The sequence below is a fragment of the Numida meleagris genome, chromosome 6, assembly GCF_002078875.1.
Source record: "Numida meleagris isolate 19003 breed g44 Domestic line chromosome 6, NumMel1.0, whole genome shotgun sequence".
NCBI lineage: Eukaryota > Metazoa > Chordata > Aves > Galliformes > Numididae > Numida > Numida meleagris.
The window spans coordinates 51,762,861-51,780,188 of record NC_034414.1 but is presented as its reverse complement, the minus strand read 5'-3'; the positions used below and the strand labels follow the sequence as shown (position 1 = coordinate 51,780,188).

At 44.1% G+C, this 17,328-nt stretch overlaps 1 protein-coding gene across 10 annotated transcripts in view; it reads left to right on the top strand.

The window, feature by feature from the left end:
• Positions 1-17,328, top strand: part of LOC110401586 (exocyst complex component 3-like protein 2) — a 38,750-nt gene that overhangs the window by 7,278 nt on the left and 14,144 nt on the right. For 2 of the 10 annotated variants that reach the window (XR_002440446.1, XM_021402841.1), the window contains exons 1-3: positions 9,761-10,760; positions 12,412-13,006; positions 14,478-14,586. Coding sequence is in view for 7 of the 10 variants with exons in the window: in XM_021402841.1 (XP_021258516.1) it covers positions 10,481-10,760; positions 12,412-13,006; positions 14,478-14,586 (984 nt within the window). In the remaining 3 variants the exon portion in view is untranslated. Of the gene's footprint in view, positions 1-9,448; positions 9,563-9,758; positions 10,761-12,411; positions 13,007-14,477; positions 14,587-17,328 lie in introns of those variants that run through there. The other 8 variants (XM_021402840.1, XM_021402839.1, XM_021402836.1 and 5 more) reach the window with 7 other exon arrangements.

The following is a 17,328-nucleotide window of genomic DNA, read 5'->3' as shown; positions in this document are numbered from 1 at the left end:
ATACAAACTTGATTAATAAAGAATTCGAGAGAATGTGATAGAAGCAGTGCCAATTAACATGGGATTGCAAGGTTGGATGGTAAAGCAATAAGTAGGTTGGCACAAGAGACCTCCTGTTTCTGCTCCATCTCCTTGTCTCTCGCTGCCTGCATCACTGCCTTGCCTCTTCATAGCCTCTCGGTGCACTTGTCTGGTTTGCTTTGCTCATGCTGCATGTGCTTTGTTGCAGAGCCTGCTAAGGCGTGTGAACTGCAAGGCCTCCTGATTTAGTCTGACTTTGCCTTTTAAAAAGAGGCCAGAGATCTCAACAACAAACCCAAAGAACTAAAACAGCAAACCACCCCAGATATGACAGACGGGAAAATATACAGTGGATCTTTCGGTGCTTTCATAAATAAAAGTCAGACAATCACATGGTTTTCTAAAAATAACACCCGTAGTGAGTGTTTCGGTAGGAATAATACTGACCTAGTTTGCATGTTAGCCGCTTGCAAAAAAAAAGATGGTGAGGGAAACCGAATTGCCTCATGATATTTGCAGTTGTTGAACCAGATTTGATTGGAGAAGTGGTTAATTAGATGTTGCATTCTCATCTCCGCGGCTCCTCTGGGGGTCTCAGGGAAAAGGGGGAGGGGGTGGCTGCTGACAGGATGGCCCACCTGATGCTGCTGCTTTCCCTTAATATTATATCCACCTTTTCCCCCCTCCCTCATGATGAATTTCTGACTCTCTGAACAGCCTCAATGCTGGAAAAGACTTTCATTCAGGCAGAGAATCTAGGTCAGCTGTTCATAAGAACAGATCGAGCCCTCACTGAGCAGAGCGGACGGGCCTTCAGCACGACCCAGTTGGTTTCCTGGCTGCGTTTGTGCACAACCAGCCCCTTAAGTTGACAGCCGTTTTGTGGACAGCAGCTCTAGCTTCCTGTCAGCAGGTTAGATGCAGGCAGGGCTGATTCAGTGCATCACAGTGGAAAATCAATTATATGAAATATTAATTGTGATATTTTTTAAAAAAATCTAAGATGAGGCACTCAGTAGTAAAGATCAATGCCTGTGTCCAAGAGGATCTGGATCATGAAATAATACATTACAAGGACTGGGCTTGAATTTTGCATCTGATTCTGCACCTATAAATAACTGTTCTTACATATGGCATCTAAGTACTCAATTGTATATGCAGATTAGATAGTTATTTACATGCTGTCATCAGTGACAGCAACTAATAGCACTGGCAGTTATTTCCAGGCTCGTATGGGAATGCCAAAGGTTTTAAATATCAGTCGGTACCTGCTATACATACCAATATCTCTCCCCATCTCTTCCCTTCAGATATGTTAGAAGAATTATCACAAGGTACATCTGCTTCCCAGAAGTTGTACTGATCTATTATGCTATATATTTTGTGTATGAATACACTCCAGCTTGCAATTCTGATCTATGTGTATTATGTCTTTTCTGAAACAGCGAAGCAAGAAGAAAGAAAATGTTAACATGCTTTTTCTCACTCATGCTAATATGTGCAAAGGTGGGAGGCAACTGAATGCATGAAGGATTCGTGTCCCACTTACCTCTGTGCAAAATGTGATCCAGTGCTATTTTGACCCAGACGATATCTTACAGCTCTTTGGTTTTCCCTTTGCATAGATCTAAATGGCTATGCCAAGGGTAAGGTTAGTAGGAGTCAGGTCTAGGAAGTGCCCAGTTCATCTTCTTCTCCCCACCAGCAAATCAGTGCCATCTTCTTTTTCCTGATGTAAAACAGCTTCCTAGCATGAAAGCTTATATTTTGCTGGCATTTTGTCCACAGTAGTTATATTTAACTGGGAACAGTGTGGTAACAGCCAAGGACACCATAGTGAACACGTAACCACTATTGGGCCTGGAACCTCAACATTAAAAACTTATGCAGAAAATACTGTTAAAACAACATTCATTCAAGGAAACAAGCTCCATACGGCTGCCTTAAAATGCAACAATTTTGTGCTGCATCAAGAGCAGATAAATTAAATTTGTTTGCAATTTGTGCAACTTTCAGTTGTCAAACGCTCTGAGATATTTATTGTTAATTGTTATGTAGCCATGGAGTGCATAAACACCACTCCAGCTTGACTTCCTGCTCACCAAACAGATGGGCTAATGCGCTGAATTTTTTCTTTGAAACTAAAGGAAATAGTCATGTCCTTAAAATCCGTTGTTGGAATGCGGCCTTGATACTGTTTTCTTCACTGAATTTCAGGAGTCCAGTAACATGAGCTGGAGATCTAAGGTCACAGCATTACAGATTTCATGTTTCTTCAGGATAGATGAAAAATGCTGATTCTTTTTTAAATGTTCTCGATAATTTGGAAACCTCCTTGCAATTTATCTAATCGTGGTTCCTCGAGGACCCCTGCATCAAGCGATGAATGCCGGCAGTGCCATTGTGATGAGCACTGCTCATGTGGGTTTGTGTTTCTGGATCTTTGTATAGCACTCTCTCTGCTTTGCCAAGAGGTAAGAAGCAGAGAAAGATGGAATACGTTCTGACATTGGCAGCATCACAAATGTTCTTCCCTTTCCCTTCCCGAGCCTGTATCTTCTGCCCCTTCCTGCCTCCAAATTCTTGCCCACCCCTTCTTGTGTCCATATTTCTTTCTTTCTAGTGGGAGGAGAAAGGGTCAGAGAAAGCTGAAGACTCACAGAGCCTCCACCTCATGTAGCAATGCTGAATTTTCTAACACCGTATCTCTAAATGCTTGTCTGTTTTTGGAAGGAACACTGTGGTGCAGTGTGAATGTTTTATCGCAGTGCATTTGGGAAGCCTGCTTTATTCAGCCTGAACTCATGCTGATGAAAATTTAATGCTTCTCTTTGTGATCATGCAGACTTCCTCCACAGTGTATTTTACTGAAATGATTTCAGAGGATGATTAGCTCTCTCTTAGGACCCTCTTGGGCTCCTGCTGCTGTTGCAAACCCATTGCTATATCTTGCTTAAGTCCAATAGTTTATTGCTGAGAGAAGAGATTGCAACAATCTTCTAGAACTGACCTTTTTGGAATGCGACATGCCATCTTGTTTGATATCATGGGCTAGTAGATAAACCAGCTCCGTGCCCAGTGTGAGGTAGGAATGGAATTCTCATACAGACTGCCCAGAAGGGGAAATGAGAAATGCTAGATGCTGAGCATCACTGAAAATGTGAAAATCGATCAACTCCTTTGGCAAGACAGAGACTTCCATATTCTGCAGTCAGTGCAGGTGTGTGGGGTGTTCCCGCCTCTGTAGCCAGAGATGCCTGATGAATTATACACTTGTGAATGATGCTGGAAGAGATTGCTGAGTTTTGATCTTGAGTTAATATTAAGTTGTGCATAGCTCCTATCTGACAGGTTTCAGGATGTTCAGGATACCAGTCTGTAGTTATGATTTTTAGCCTCCAGATGGTGTCTGACAGATGTGCCTGTGGAGTCGTGTCAGTGCAGTGTTAGTGAAACACTGGAGACTGGAAATAATAGAATCACTGGCCTCTTGTGGCAGCAGGAAAAACAGGCAAATGAGTTTGGAGTGTGGAAAGTGAGTTTTCACTCCGAAATCTCTGTATGTGCTGCTATGGGTGAGTGGGAAGTTTTTTTGCAAAATTGAGCCTAAATTATTTACCGCTGGTGTGGATCTGTGAATCTGTGAAAAAACGCACAGAGGAAGCCTGTCAATCTAAGCCAAATAAAAAGATTCAAATAAAACCATTTTAGGCTTGCCTCTGTCCAAATGGAGGCAGAATATTCATACTCCAAACTTCTAAAAAGAGAAACACCTCTGGATAAAATCATGGAACATCTTGAAAATGGACATGGTTGTGGCTGCAGTGATGCATTCTTTATCACACTAGCAAACAATATCCATAATTTATGTTTTAAGAAAGCTCTTTCCAAGTAGCATTTAAATGGTAGTTTTCCTCTGCCAGACATGGAGCCTTTCTTGGATAGGATAACTCTAGATCTACTGGCATCTAGATCTACTGCCCTTGTCCTTATGGGAGACTTCAACCCCTTATGAGGGACTTGCCAAATGTTAACTGGCAATACCACACAGCTGATACAGACAACGCCAGGAGATTCCTAAAACACTTTGATGGCAGCTTCCTGGTAAAGGTACTAAGGGTGCTGACGATGAATGGTGCCCTCCTAGATCTGTTGCTTGTGAACATCTCATGGGTGAAGTGGCAATTGGTGGCCGTCTTGGTGATAGTGACCATAAAGTTGTCGAATTTAAAATCTTTGGTGATAGGAGAAAAACTGACACCACAACCTCAACCCTGGATATGAGGCCTCTTCAGGGAACAGTTAGTAAGGTCCCCTTGGAAACTGCTTTTGAAGGCACTGGGGTCCATCAATGCTGGTCGCTTTTTAAGTACCATCTCCTGAAAACACAGGAGCCCACAGTTCCAAAATGTTGGAAGTCATGCAGCTGGGACAGAAGGCCGGCTTGGCTGGACAGGCATCTTCTTCCAGAGATTAGGTGGAAAAAGCAAGCATGTGGCTGCTGGGAGCAAGGTCAGGTGACATGGGAAGCCAGGAGTTGGACTCAGGGGTTGGACTCCGTGATTCTTGTGCATCCCTTCCAACTTGGGATATTCCATGATTCTGTGATAACTTGTCATCTGTGGAGAAACCCAGAGAAATTGGGAGATAGCCCTCAAATCTTTACAGGAACTTTACATTTTGCCCAGCCCAGGCTGAGCCCTGAGCATGCTGGCCACACACAGACTGAGATGTGCTTGTGTCCTTCAGCCTGATGCCAGTGCTGGCCGTCTCTGACCAGATCTGCTGGCCCTCTCCTCTCTCTGTGTCCTTGCAGGTGTTGGTGCCACTCTAAGGGCTACAGCCCTCCTTCCTTCCACGCTGGTAATGCAAAACCAGCCGCTGGCCTCTGCACAGAGGTGTGAGGGAACATGGAAACTGCAGCATGCTCCTCCCTGTATCTGCTATTTCTGCACAGCCAAATATAACCAAACTGCAAACAGAGCCTCAAGGTCTGTTTTAGGGTAAGAAAGCTAGCAAGTTTGCTTTGAAGTGTTCTGTTATCCCAGCATTTGGTTGAACCTAGGTATTCGTTTCATGGTCTGAAGGAGCAAACTGTTTTTAACCCAGCATTTATTATACTCTATGCAGAAATCTTTCTCCTTCTTTCACTGAAGAAAAGCAGAAGGAAGTTGCAATCACTGCAGTGTCTTCACTCTGCTGGAGGTCTGTGGGGAAAAATCATGGTATGAGAATTCCCAGCTTGGTACCAGTTTCTTTGCTAAAAATGAAACCAGCACTTCTGGAAATATTACTTTATTCTTCTCCTATGTGCATTGGAGATTAATAATTAATGCAGAGATTTTTAGGGTCCTAGTCCTATTGCTAGGCTTTCTATAGTTCATCTTTAAAATTTGGGGGATAGTGTGATTTATTGTTACTATTATTATTTGTCAAAAGAGGAAACATCTTCCTTAAAATAATGTTTGGTTCATTCTAATCAAAAACAGAATGAGGAAAAATCCCCAGGAGTTAGGTAAAAATATTTCAAAGGAACTGCAAAGAAGGTTACTAATTAAGTGAAAATTGAGGTCAGTTTGGAATCAGATCCTCGCCATAATGAGTGAAATACAGGCAGTGCAAACTGTAAGTTAAATGTGTTTTGTTTCAGTGTAATGAGCAGAGGAAAGGGCTGTTTTTAGTTCTCTGGGTTGAACTTATTCTCAGGTTCTTAGTGCTTTTTCTTAAGAGCAGAAAACTGCTGGGACTGTGTAGCTTGGCTGTTTTACTGACAGTCCATCTGTCTGTCCCGTCCTGACAAATTGAATTCATCCAATTTCAGTCTAATCTGGAGCTGGAGAGAGACTGAGATTGACTTCTGAATAATGTGATGAAAATCAGTGGCTGAGCTGGGAAGAGATATGTGAGTGGATGCCCTCAGTAACAGAAAGGAAGAAGGTTTGTCCTTTCCCTTTGGCCAGCAGCTCTTCTGCTTTGTTGGTGTACCCCAAACCTCAGGGAAGAGAGGGGTCCAGCCTGTGGGAAGGAGGCACTGCAGGAAGCAGCTTCATTCCATCTGTTGCTTTGGGAAAGGTTGCTTGTATTAAATATTTGTGTTGCTTTGTTTACTTGAGCATACATACAAGTTAGCCAGAGAGAAAACAGGGAATTCAGTGGCAACCGAGTGAAGGAAACCATGGCTGTGTACGTTCAGATGGAGCTGCTGAGTGGAGTTTCCGATGTCTTGTAAAGGCCGAGTTCATGCTGTGCTTTGTTCCTTAGCAGGAGCAGTAAGGGTACCTCCTCAGCCGTGTGTTGTCAGGAAGGATGTAAAGATGTGCTAGTTGTGCCAGCTGCTGTCTGTCAGGTTTGTTGAAATTGATGTACCCACACAAGTACATCAAAGCAAGGGATCAGATGAACACAGACACACACGCAACCTATGGCTGCGTAATTTCATTTCTTTAGGAAATAAGGTTATCCTTAGGAAGTAATAAATATAGGCTTTTCACAGGCTGATCAACAGCTAATTTTGCACAATTAACAAAGCCGGCTCTTGCCCCAGACCATGGTTGTAATGCCAGCTGCAGTATCAAACTAAAGGGGAACTTTTTCTTTGTTTCTCTCTCTCCAAAAAGCCTACCTTGCTTACAGAGCTGGCTGGCTGTTGTCTCGTTACTGATGAAATCAAAGATGCTGTGTGTGGGTGGTGGAGCACACTGTCAGACTACAGTATTTTCAGAGAGTGCTTTTCCATGAATTTATGCCCTACGGAGCCACCACATTTCTGTGCCACACTCTGTGTGTTTTATCACCTCCATTAATATTCTTTTCTGCCAGCTTTAATGCCTTTGGTTCAGGATGGTGGACAGTACCAGCATATTCTGGAAACAAAGAAAGAGATGAAAACAATCAGATCTCTCTCTCTCTCTCTCTCTCTCTCTCTCTCTCTCTCCAGATACTGCAGATCCAGCTCATCTGTCAGGAATCAAGTGTACTTTATATTAACAGATGCTACTGAGCACAAAGTTTCCATTGTATATGCCTCACTATGGTCGTGTGGAATCCTTACAAAGCGAGCAGGAGCATCATTACGTTGCTGGGACTGGGATATGAATGTAGTTGGACTCTTGCAAAGCAATTTCACTTGAAGTGCTAACAGCCTGACTTGATCTGATCAGCATCTAGACCAAACACCGATTGTTCAAGTCAGGCACACAGTCCACTTATTAAGAGGAAGTTGTGTCTATGTAGGCAAAAGAAATGGGAAGCAGCAAGATAAGGAGCTAAGTCAACAGAGAAACTATGTAAGAGTTTATCTGAGGTATTCACTTGTTTAGAGAAGGCTTCTGAAGACAAAAGAGTTACAGATTTTCCAAGATAGAAAGACAGTATCATTGATGTGGGCTTTTCCAGGAGCTCCACACAAAGGGGGAAAATCCTGAATGCTGGAGATTTTCTCAGAGGACGAATCTGTCCTCTTCAACAGTGAACAATGCAAGGGGAAGGGCAGGAGAATGACCCCTTCAGAGAACATCGTGCTGTGGACAAATAGAGGCATTAAGCACCTGGAACAAAGAGTGGGAGTGCTGGATTTTAAGGAAGAAGAAGGTTATTCGGTGCCCCTGACAAGGGAGATTGTCCAGAAGCAGAACTGTGCTAGTTACAGTGTATCCTTGTGGTTTACTCTTCCCCTTCTTTCTGCTTTGAAAGACTCCCCTTGGGTGGGCAGGTCAGGTGTCCATGAAATAGAGAATGAAGGGGTAAGTGAAATGTAGAGTGCCTGGATTCCCCTGTCAAAAATGATTGCTTTAAACATAATGCAATTTCTTTGCATTATGCTAACACTTGGTGAAAGACCTGTTGTTCTAGCGTTGCCTTGACAAGTTTCAGCTCCTCTGCTGTAAAGGTAGAGCTTCCCCAAGGCTCTGCTTATCTAGGCATAAGACCATTCACGGGAGCACTGCAGTGAGGACATTCCTAAAACTTTAGGTTTCACATCCCTATTGTTTAGCTGCAGAACTTTATCCTGAGCAGTAAAATAGCATTACAGACTGAGGTGAGATACCTATGCACCCTGCACATGCTGCTAAGGCACGCAGACCCAGAAAATCAAGCTGCCTTTTGGCAGCTCCTTGGTAGCTTCTCCTCTCCTAGTGCAGTGCTTTCCTGCTCAGTAACACCGTTCTTCAACCCTTGCTCAGATGGCGTATGCCCCAAGAGCACTCTCGTCTTGGGGGTGTCTGCTGTGGCTTTGATTGAGGGGGGTCAAGTGAACCTTGGAGTAAGAGGTCTTCCCAGCCCCACTAAGTCTACCCATCTCTGCTCAGTAACTCCCCATTTTCCACAGGCTCATATTTCTTTCCTGTGAAAGAAATGGGAAAACAGAGCCATTCTTATACATCATGTTGCCCCAGTTCATGGCACGACCTGCAATTGTACTGTATTTAAGATTTGTGTACTGCAGAGAATCATGGCTGCAGGACTGACACTTTGACATTCAGTTTCCTTCTATAAAGAAGTCAAAGGCAATGATTTCTGTTAGAGCTGGTCCTGTTGGAAAATGCCAATGAAGTGGAACATGAACACATTGTGTTGGAATTTTCATGAGAAAATATTGCTGAAGGGTTTCAGCATGCTTGGAATGCTTCTCTTCTGTACTAACACTGATCATGTCTTGTATTAGTATATATTGCAGCTCTAACATTCCAAAGGAAACATTTTAACTTTATCAAAATAAAAAGTAAGATCAAAATGGAAAGCGTCAAATCGGAGTGTAGATAAAACTCAGTTTTTGACTTCTTCACAGTCAGGGAAACACTGCATTTTGCAACCTTGATATTTCCTACTGGCAACACTTCAAACATATGACTGCTACAGGATTTTGTTTATTCTTCCAAATGAAATGTATTTGTTTCCTCCTTCCTAATGTTACTAATGACTCTGTGATAACATGCTGGTGGAATTAAGTGCTGAGTAAAAGAGCCAGAACAACAAAATATTTAGTTGGTTTCCAAGTGGAAAACTAGTGGAACTTTACAGTCATGAAAATGTAGAAAATCTTGGAAGAAGTGGCAGATGTTAAACCCAAAAAGACAGCTGCATGTATTCCATTTCATCTGGATGCTCTGTGGAAAATATAGCCCTTAAATTCATACTCTCCAAAAATCATTCTTGAATGGTGTTTGGTTTTGATTAAAAACTGCTTGCACTAGCTAAGACAAGACTGTGTCCTTAGCTAATGAAAATCCTCAAGTTCTGCATTCCATTTTTACAATAATGGAATGGAAAAATAAAACCAATTTGCAATGATCTGGCAAACAGAGCGTGGTAAAGATAGCATTTCAGCTTATAGCTAAGTGTATTGTCTTTCATACAGCAGTGCTGAGGCTTTTAAAAATCTGCTTTGAACACGAACTCCTGGAGTTAAATGACATTTTCCTTGCAGGAATTTGTTCAGAGGATTATGGATCAGAACCTCCACAGCTCGGGACTCGGCAATATGAACCTTGTAGTGAGGGGGCATAAATATGCTTTGTCTTCACTGCAGATTGCTGTAATGGTATGCAAGTTGTGTCATAGAATCATAGAATCATCAAGGTTGGAAAAGACCTCTAAGGTCACCCAGTCCAACCCCAACCCATCCCACCGTGCCCACTGACCATGTCCCTCAGTGCCACATCTCCACGGTTCTTGAACACTTCCAAGGGATGGTGACCTCCCTGGACAGCCTGTGCCAGTGCATTGACACTCCTTCTGAGAAGAAGTTTTTCCTAATATCCAACCTGAAAGTTACATATATGCATATCTAAATGTAAATAATTGTATGTGCAGTCGCTGGAAAATTGTTAAGTTCAGAAGCTTGAGATCACTCTCATCTCCTCCCAATAGTGCTGCTAAAACAAGAAAATCATCACATCTCCTCTATGGGTTTGCATCCCTCTTGGCTAACATTGGGCTTTCTGAGAGGTGGGGAAAATCCTGGCTCCAATGCAAGGAAGGATCTCCTCACCACGGAACAATGCAGGCACAGCCGACACACGTGGTGTGTGTGGAATGTGATGTGTGCCTCATAGAAACTATTAATAATAAACTCTATTAAACTGATAAGGTTGTTATTGGAATAATTGCACCATGCAGGGGTATTTTAGTCATTTAGAAAATGGTGGAAGTTCCACTGGCTTTTCCCCGCTGCTTGTGGTTAGATCATGTTTGGGGTTTTTGATATTATTTTCCCAGAGCAGAGAGATTACATAACAGGGCTGGCAGCCCATAAACATTTCCTCAGTCAGCACAGGCAGGAAACAGGTTGCTTTTCTTAGAAATCAGCTGGACGTTGTAACCGCCCAGAAAAAAGTTGGTGGATAAATGACTTCCCTGGGAAATCAACGCTAAACTTGTACCTGAAACATTACTGTGCACAGAAGGGTTTTAACGTCTTTTTCTGATAGTATTTCCAGTATCCAGATCTGTCTGGGTCATGAAGAAGATGATGCTTTCCTGCGGAGCCTTCAAGGGAAGAGGCCACAAGCGGGAGAAAGGGGCCGGTGAGGATGCAAGGATGCTTCCCAAGGCCAAGGAGAGAGAGAAAAAGGAAACAAAGTGGGTACAAAAAGTGAAAAGCTCGGTCATCAGCTTGGCAGAGATTGTGCCTGACAGGAAAAAGGTGGCTGTAAAGAAGGATAAAAGCAAAAATGTGGTGGGAAATTTGCAGAAGATGACAACAAATAGGAAAGAAGAGGAGGGAGAGATGCCTGCAGGTAACCTTGAAGTTCTCTCTCTTTTCAGTCCCAGACCTTCTCAGCCTCCTCCAGCCCCAGAGACTTGTTTTTGTTACTTTAAGTTTTCCTCCTCACCATCCTTCACCTAACTGATTGTCCTTTATGAGCTGTACGTTCTGTGAACATTCTGTGATTCATTTCCCTTAGCCTCATGCACATTTCTCTGTGCTGCTCTTATTTGATCTCTCCAAAGACTCCTGATATATCTTGTAAAAAAAGGTGATGTACGTTTGACTTATACTCAGTAGGGTGTGACTGTGCTGCTCTTCCACAGAGTTGTGCATGGATTAACTGGATGAAGGAAGATTTCCTATTTGCTGTATGTATTGAGGCAGGAGGGGTGCAGCTCGCCCATTGATTTGCTGGAGATCCTTGCATTAACCCTTCCCCATTTTGTGTCATGTTCTTCCCTTCAGTCCTGTTTGATTTAGTCCTAACTCCACAGAAGAGTTATTTCACAGATGAGAATTAGGATACATGCAAAAGACAATGAAAGCAAATGCTCTTTCATTCTTCACTCTACACACACCCAAAGCAGTTTCCTGAATTGATTCTAGTCTCCTTTTGTACCTTCTGTCCTGGCTTAATTTTCCATGGGTTCTCATCAAGTTTTGATTTTCTTCTGTGCTCTGCTCCAGTTGTCTTTGGGGAAATCTTATTAACATTTTGTTACTCAGTTTCCTGCTCTGCAAAATGCACAGAAAAAGAAAACAGTGCTTTGTGCAGCAGTGGGATTAAGTTTAACTCTCAGTGGTGGGATGAGTGTGATAGTTAAAATACTTCGGAAGGAAACAGCAGTGAAAAACGTCTTCCAAATTCTGAACTTTAAAGATTCTGTAATTGCCTGAGAGGGTGCTTGGTGAGCAGAGCAGCAGCTCAGTCATCCTGCAGAAAGGGAAGACACGTGAATTCCCACTGCTGACAGTGCAGATAGCCCCTCCTTTCGATTTCCACCTTTGGGCAAAATGACATTTGCAGCCATTTGATAAAGAGAGGGCCCTGGTCTACATGGAGCAGCCTGGCTATAAGACAGGAGCTCGCTAGCAGAAGGGAGAGGCCAGGCTGAATGGGGCCTTGGGCAGCCTGATCTGGTGGCTGGCAGCCCTACCCATGGCAGGGGCTTGGAACTGGATTATCTTCAAGGTCCCCTCTAACCTAAGCCATTCTGTAATTCTATGATTCTATGATACAAGAGGGTATGCAGTGCTTTGTCCTGCTAGGCTTTCTGTGCAGAAGACAGAGGATTCCTACTAGGCTTGACTTTGAGCTCTGTGCTCTTTCAGATGTTCTTTCTGTAACACCTTTGTTCCGTACAAAAGGTATTTTCCTTGGTGAAGAGTTGTCATGATGAACCTGTATTGCCCACGAAAGCAGGTCTGCTGGGATGACCATGACTAGTTGCTGCAGACAGTCAGCAGCTCAGGGCCTGAAGGAGAAAGAAAGCGAGAAAAAGGAAAGAGCATGTCCTGAGGAAAGTGAGAGCTGCTTGTGCTGAACTCTTAAGTGAGATCCTTTTGAGTAGAGTGAGGATTTTTGGGGTAGCCGTAAACTCCACGCTTCAATACATGGATATTAAAGCGATGGAAGCATGAACAAGCATCAAACTGAGCTGTTATTCTCTCTGTTGCAGAGGAAATCATCTGTGGATTCATTGAGCAAGGAAAGTTTTCTCAAGCTTGCCTTCATATTTCACATCTGGAGCAGTCTGGAAATGGTGGTGTGGGAGACTCTGAGTCACTTTACACTCTCCTGGCTGACCGAATGTGGTCTGCTGTGAGAGAAGCACTCGGTGGGAGTGATGGGATGTTCCTGCAGCCGTTGCAGTCAGTGGGTGAATCGCTGAAGTGGCAGAAGCAGAAGAAAGAGAAGTGGCTGGGCAGTGAGCAAGGGATGGAGCCTGCTTCCACCTGGCATCCGAACTTCTGGAGGAAAGATCTGGAGAAGAAACTAACACAATACTTCACAGCCCAGATTCCCCACTTTATTCCCAGTGGTGACACAGATGAGACTGCACTAAAACAGCATCTGAGTCAACTGAAAACAACAGTCCTCCTCAACCTGGAGCACAGAATTGGTTCCTTTGAGGAGGCAGGACTGCTCATCCCCTACGCCCGGTGCTGCCATGCCTCTTTGTCCTCTCATCTTTCCACCCTTACTGGCAGTGAGCACTGTACCTTCAGCCAAGGGCTCTTAATTTATGAATGGTGCCTAGCAGCATACGAAAGGTATGTCTGGAGGACATTCTGTGGACTGCTGTTGCCTGCTTGGTTCTCTCACTGTTCGTCTGGCTTGCAGTTTGACCAATTGTTTCCATATTTCCTTCATCAGTTTTTAGGCCACAGGAAAAAATATAGTAGATAATTATATTCCTACTCAAGTTTGGGAAAACAGGTGTGGCTTGCTCCATGATCTGAAGAGCAGCACACCTGGACCCAGTGTGAATTCAAAGCCTTGCCTTGAGAATGCTTGTAGCTGTCATTGAAGCCTGAACCTACTTTGATTTCTTTGCAGTTTTGTTGTGTATGGTGATGGTAGATGAGATGTCTGATTCTCTGTATTCATGGTTACTTTGCTACTTAAGGCACCAGTGTAAAATCATAATCGCAGAATGGCTTGGGTTGGAAGGGACCTTAAAGCCCACCCAGTTCCAAACTCCTGCCATGGGCTGGTTACCCCCAACCAGCTCAGGCTGCCCAGGGCCCCATCCAGACTGGCCTTGAGCACCTCCAGGGATGGGGCATCCACAAAATCTACTTATGTGCTACTTGTTTTCAGCCCTTTTGGCTAATTTGGTTGCTTCTATCCAAACCTAGAACTTTTCTGTTCTTTGTATAATTGCGCTCATAATGATCAGCTGCTAATCAGTTCCTCAGCTGGGCTCCTGAAGGAGGGAGACAGGGTGAAGGATCACATCGGTGCATGCTGTCCTCACACACATGGGAGATGTGAGGTCAGGATGTATCCCTCCTGCTGCTACTTGTTCTTCAGTAAGGTTAATGGGTTGCTGAAGTTATAAAAAACATACGTTTTGAGTTCCTTCTTCCAAAAAAGTAACAGCAGCCTGTGACTTTGTTAGGGTCAGAAGAAAGTGGAGAAAATGAAAATGAGAGTAGGAGAGATGCCAGACTGACTTCAGGGAAAAAAAATTCATAACAGTTTCGATTCTTCTCTTTGAACACAATTGCAACCTTAGTAAATGCTCATGTGGAGACGCACTTGTCCTGGTATACAGGTGCTTTCTGTTATAGGGCCCTTTCCATTTAGATTAAGTGTATGACACTTGTACAACTGAGCATATATGGAAGTGGGTTCGTGTAACTGTGCCCAAGCCCAAGAAAGAATGCAGCAGTAAGAGAGGAAAGGGGAGAAGGAAATCATAGAATCATGGAAACATTAAGGTTGGAAAAGATCACTAAGATCTTCTTGTCCAGCTGTCAGCCCATCCCCACCTGGCCACTAATGGAGAGTAAGAATTGTAATTGGGCAGCAAGTACAGAAAGGAGGAAAATAAAAATAGTCAGGAATAGGGCATGAAAAGGATCACTGGTCACATTTGGGCTGTGTCAGTGTTGTGAATGCTGCTGGGTGTTTGCTGTGTACCCTGCGAGCCCACAGCATAGGGCAGGGTGTACCAGGTGTGGGGAGGAATCACGGGGACACGGCTGCCATGGCTGAGCTCTTTCCTTCTGTGTGCAGGGGCAGCAGGACATGGCTAGGACCCAGGCAGAGCTCCCAGCACACTGATGTGCAGAGTTTCATGTGGATTATTCTGAAGACAGAAGAAAAGTTACTTGCAGTCGCCCAGGTAAGGACTCAGTTATTGAGGATACTAGATTTGCCTCTATGTGGACCTCCTCACAGCCCTCTCCAGCCTTCTGGATTAACACTGCTGAGGCTATAACAAATATTATTTCCAGAGCCCAGCACAAGGGAACACTTAGCTGATGCACAGCCCTTCTGTAAGGCCTGAGCAGGGCACCCTGCCTTGCAATCCCACAGGTGGCCTCTGCTCAAGGGCTGCAGCACCTCTTTTCTTCGCAGCTCTCCCCCTTTGAAGAGTGCTGGCTAGGCATGCAGAATACCAGCAAAGCAAGGAAGATGTGTTATAGCAGTGGGAGTCCCAGAGGAAACCACAATGTTTGGAAAACTGAGCCTGGCCTTTTGGATTCAGCTAATGCTCAAATGCAGGACCAGAAGTTACTGCCCTCCTCTTCCTTCTCACTTTCCCTCTCTACCTTCTCACTCTCCCTGTGAGCAGACTGCTGAATCACCCTAGGGAAAGTACTCTAAATTGCAGAAGTTTTCCTTAAGTGCCATTCCCCCAGGAGCCCTAAGGTAGTCATAAACATGGCAGCAGAGGTGCCAGCTGGCGACAATATCCTTAAAACCTACTGATTTCAGTGTTTGACACTGAGTCTCTTTGTGGGCTGTTTTAAATCATCACCCTGGGGAAGAGCATGTGTTCCTAAGGGCTTGTGTTAGCGGTTATTTCAAAGAAGGAAATGACTATAGTCAGGATAGTGCTAGTGAAGTTATCTCAGAGCGTGACATTGAGTCATTGACAAACTCTCAGAGCTACTGATAGTGACAGAGAATTGAACTCTTTATTTTTTTCCCCTAAGGTGTTGACTGCAGGAAGCTATTTAACCATGGGCATTCTGCCTTCTGGGCGCACCATCCACTGAGCGGGCTCACCTAGATCTGGCAGTGGCTATAAGGATTTGTGCCATGATGCTCCAAGCTGGCTGCATTTTTTTCAGGTCTTGCAGGTCTGCCCAGAGAGGTGCTGGTGCCCTGTCCCTGCAGACACCCAAGGTCAGGCTGGATGGGGCTCTGAGCACCTGGTGGAGCTGTGGGTGTCCCTGTTCATTGCGGGGGGGGTTGGAGTAAATGGCCTGTAAGTGTCTCTTCCAACAGTTTTATGACTGTATAATTTGTGAATTATCTCTCAGTGATCATAATATATAACTGTGACTGTAAGTCATACAGCGCTGGTTTTGCCACTTCAGTGGATGACTATATATTTCTGAATGAGAAGAGACAGAACAGAATGAGCAATAGCCTGCTTCACCTGTCACCTAGCTTTGTCACACTGAGTGCCAGCTTCACACCTGTGCAAACTCAAAGCATTTTCAGAAGAAGTGAGTGATGAAAGCTGTGACCACATCAGAGGGTACTGCAAACTCAAACGTCATGCAGGGTTCAAAGCAGCTTCCAAATGTCATTGCGGGGAATGTGTCCAGCTCTGGGTGCAGGCAGTGATACCTCAGCACTGACACAAGGCCTTTGTGCCTTTTGAGGTCGGGAAGTTGGTGAGCTGGTAATTCTGGTGTAATTGATGTGGTTGTTAATGGGTCATCCCTGTCCTTTCTGCGTTGGGGCATTTGACATGAATGCAGGGCAAACCTTGCAGTGAGAAATTAGGGCTCATTCTGGTACTGAGAGGTGGGAAATGAACTTTCTGTCCCCTGCTTCTGTGATCTCAGCTCAAAACTGACTCTTCACCCAAAACCAGAGATGGCAAGACCAGATAGGCATACCTGGACAAAAGGAGGGTTTATAATGACTTGCAGAGGACCACTTCTGTCTGCGTTTTCTCTCCCTCCCCCTATTCTCTGAAGTAGACCAAAGGACTGAGAAGTGAATGTGCTTTGGAGAATTTGGGCCAAGTTGCTGCTGCTGCCCAAGTGAACAAGGCTACTAGCAGCCTTGTTCTGTCTGCGCTGTGCACTCCCACCTGCACTGAACATCTCAGCCAATTTTGACCGTATACGTTACATAGGTGGAGGACTCAAGGATGTTAAATTCTCGCATTTTTTAAAACAGGAGTTGGACAGGTGGGAGAGGAGCAGGAGGAAGCTGGAGGTTATTTATGGCTCTGCTTGTTACTTCAGCAACTCTGGTGCTCTGTCTGTTGGTATGTGGGGTGCTGGTGTCACTGCAAGGGCTACAAAAGGCAGGCTCACATCACCTGGTCCAGAGCAACCAAGTGCTCTGGCTCAAAAAGTTATAGCCCTGCAGCGATTAACTGTGTGCTTTGTCCCATTGCGTAGCAAGATCTTTGTGTTGGTTAAACTGACACATGTTACATCGCAGCTGGGGCAGGCTAGAGATGTTTGTGCAGCTCAGCTTGGATCTGTTATCTCAGCACATCCTGCTCACACAATTGCTTGCAGTCAGGTGATGGCACTCTGGAAGAAAGGAATTTTTCTAGGGTTGTTTATAACTGCTTATTTGCCTTTGTTTAACACTTTTAAATGAATGTGGCAGAGCAGTTTTGGATATACTTTTGATGAAATTCTTAAGCAACAGCCATAAATTTTGTAATTCATCAGCCAGAAGAGAACAAAGACAAAAATGGAAGGTCAGACTTTACATTCTTTCTATTTCTTTGGTGAAAGACACAGAAATAAATGAATAACTAAGCCAGGCTTTTGAATTTAAAGTTTCTATAAAGGTCAGATCATGTTTTAAGCAATGAGCCCTTTCTCTACAGTGTTAGTTTTGTTTTTATAGTCAACTGAAAATAGCACAAGCCAGCCAAGCC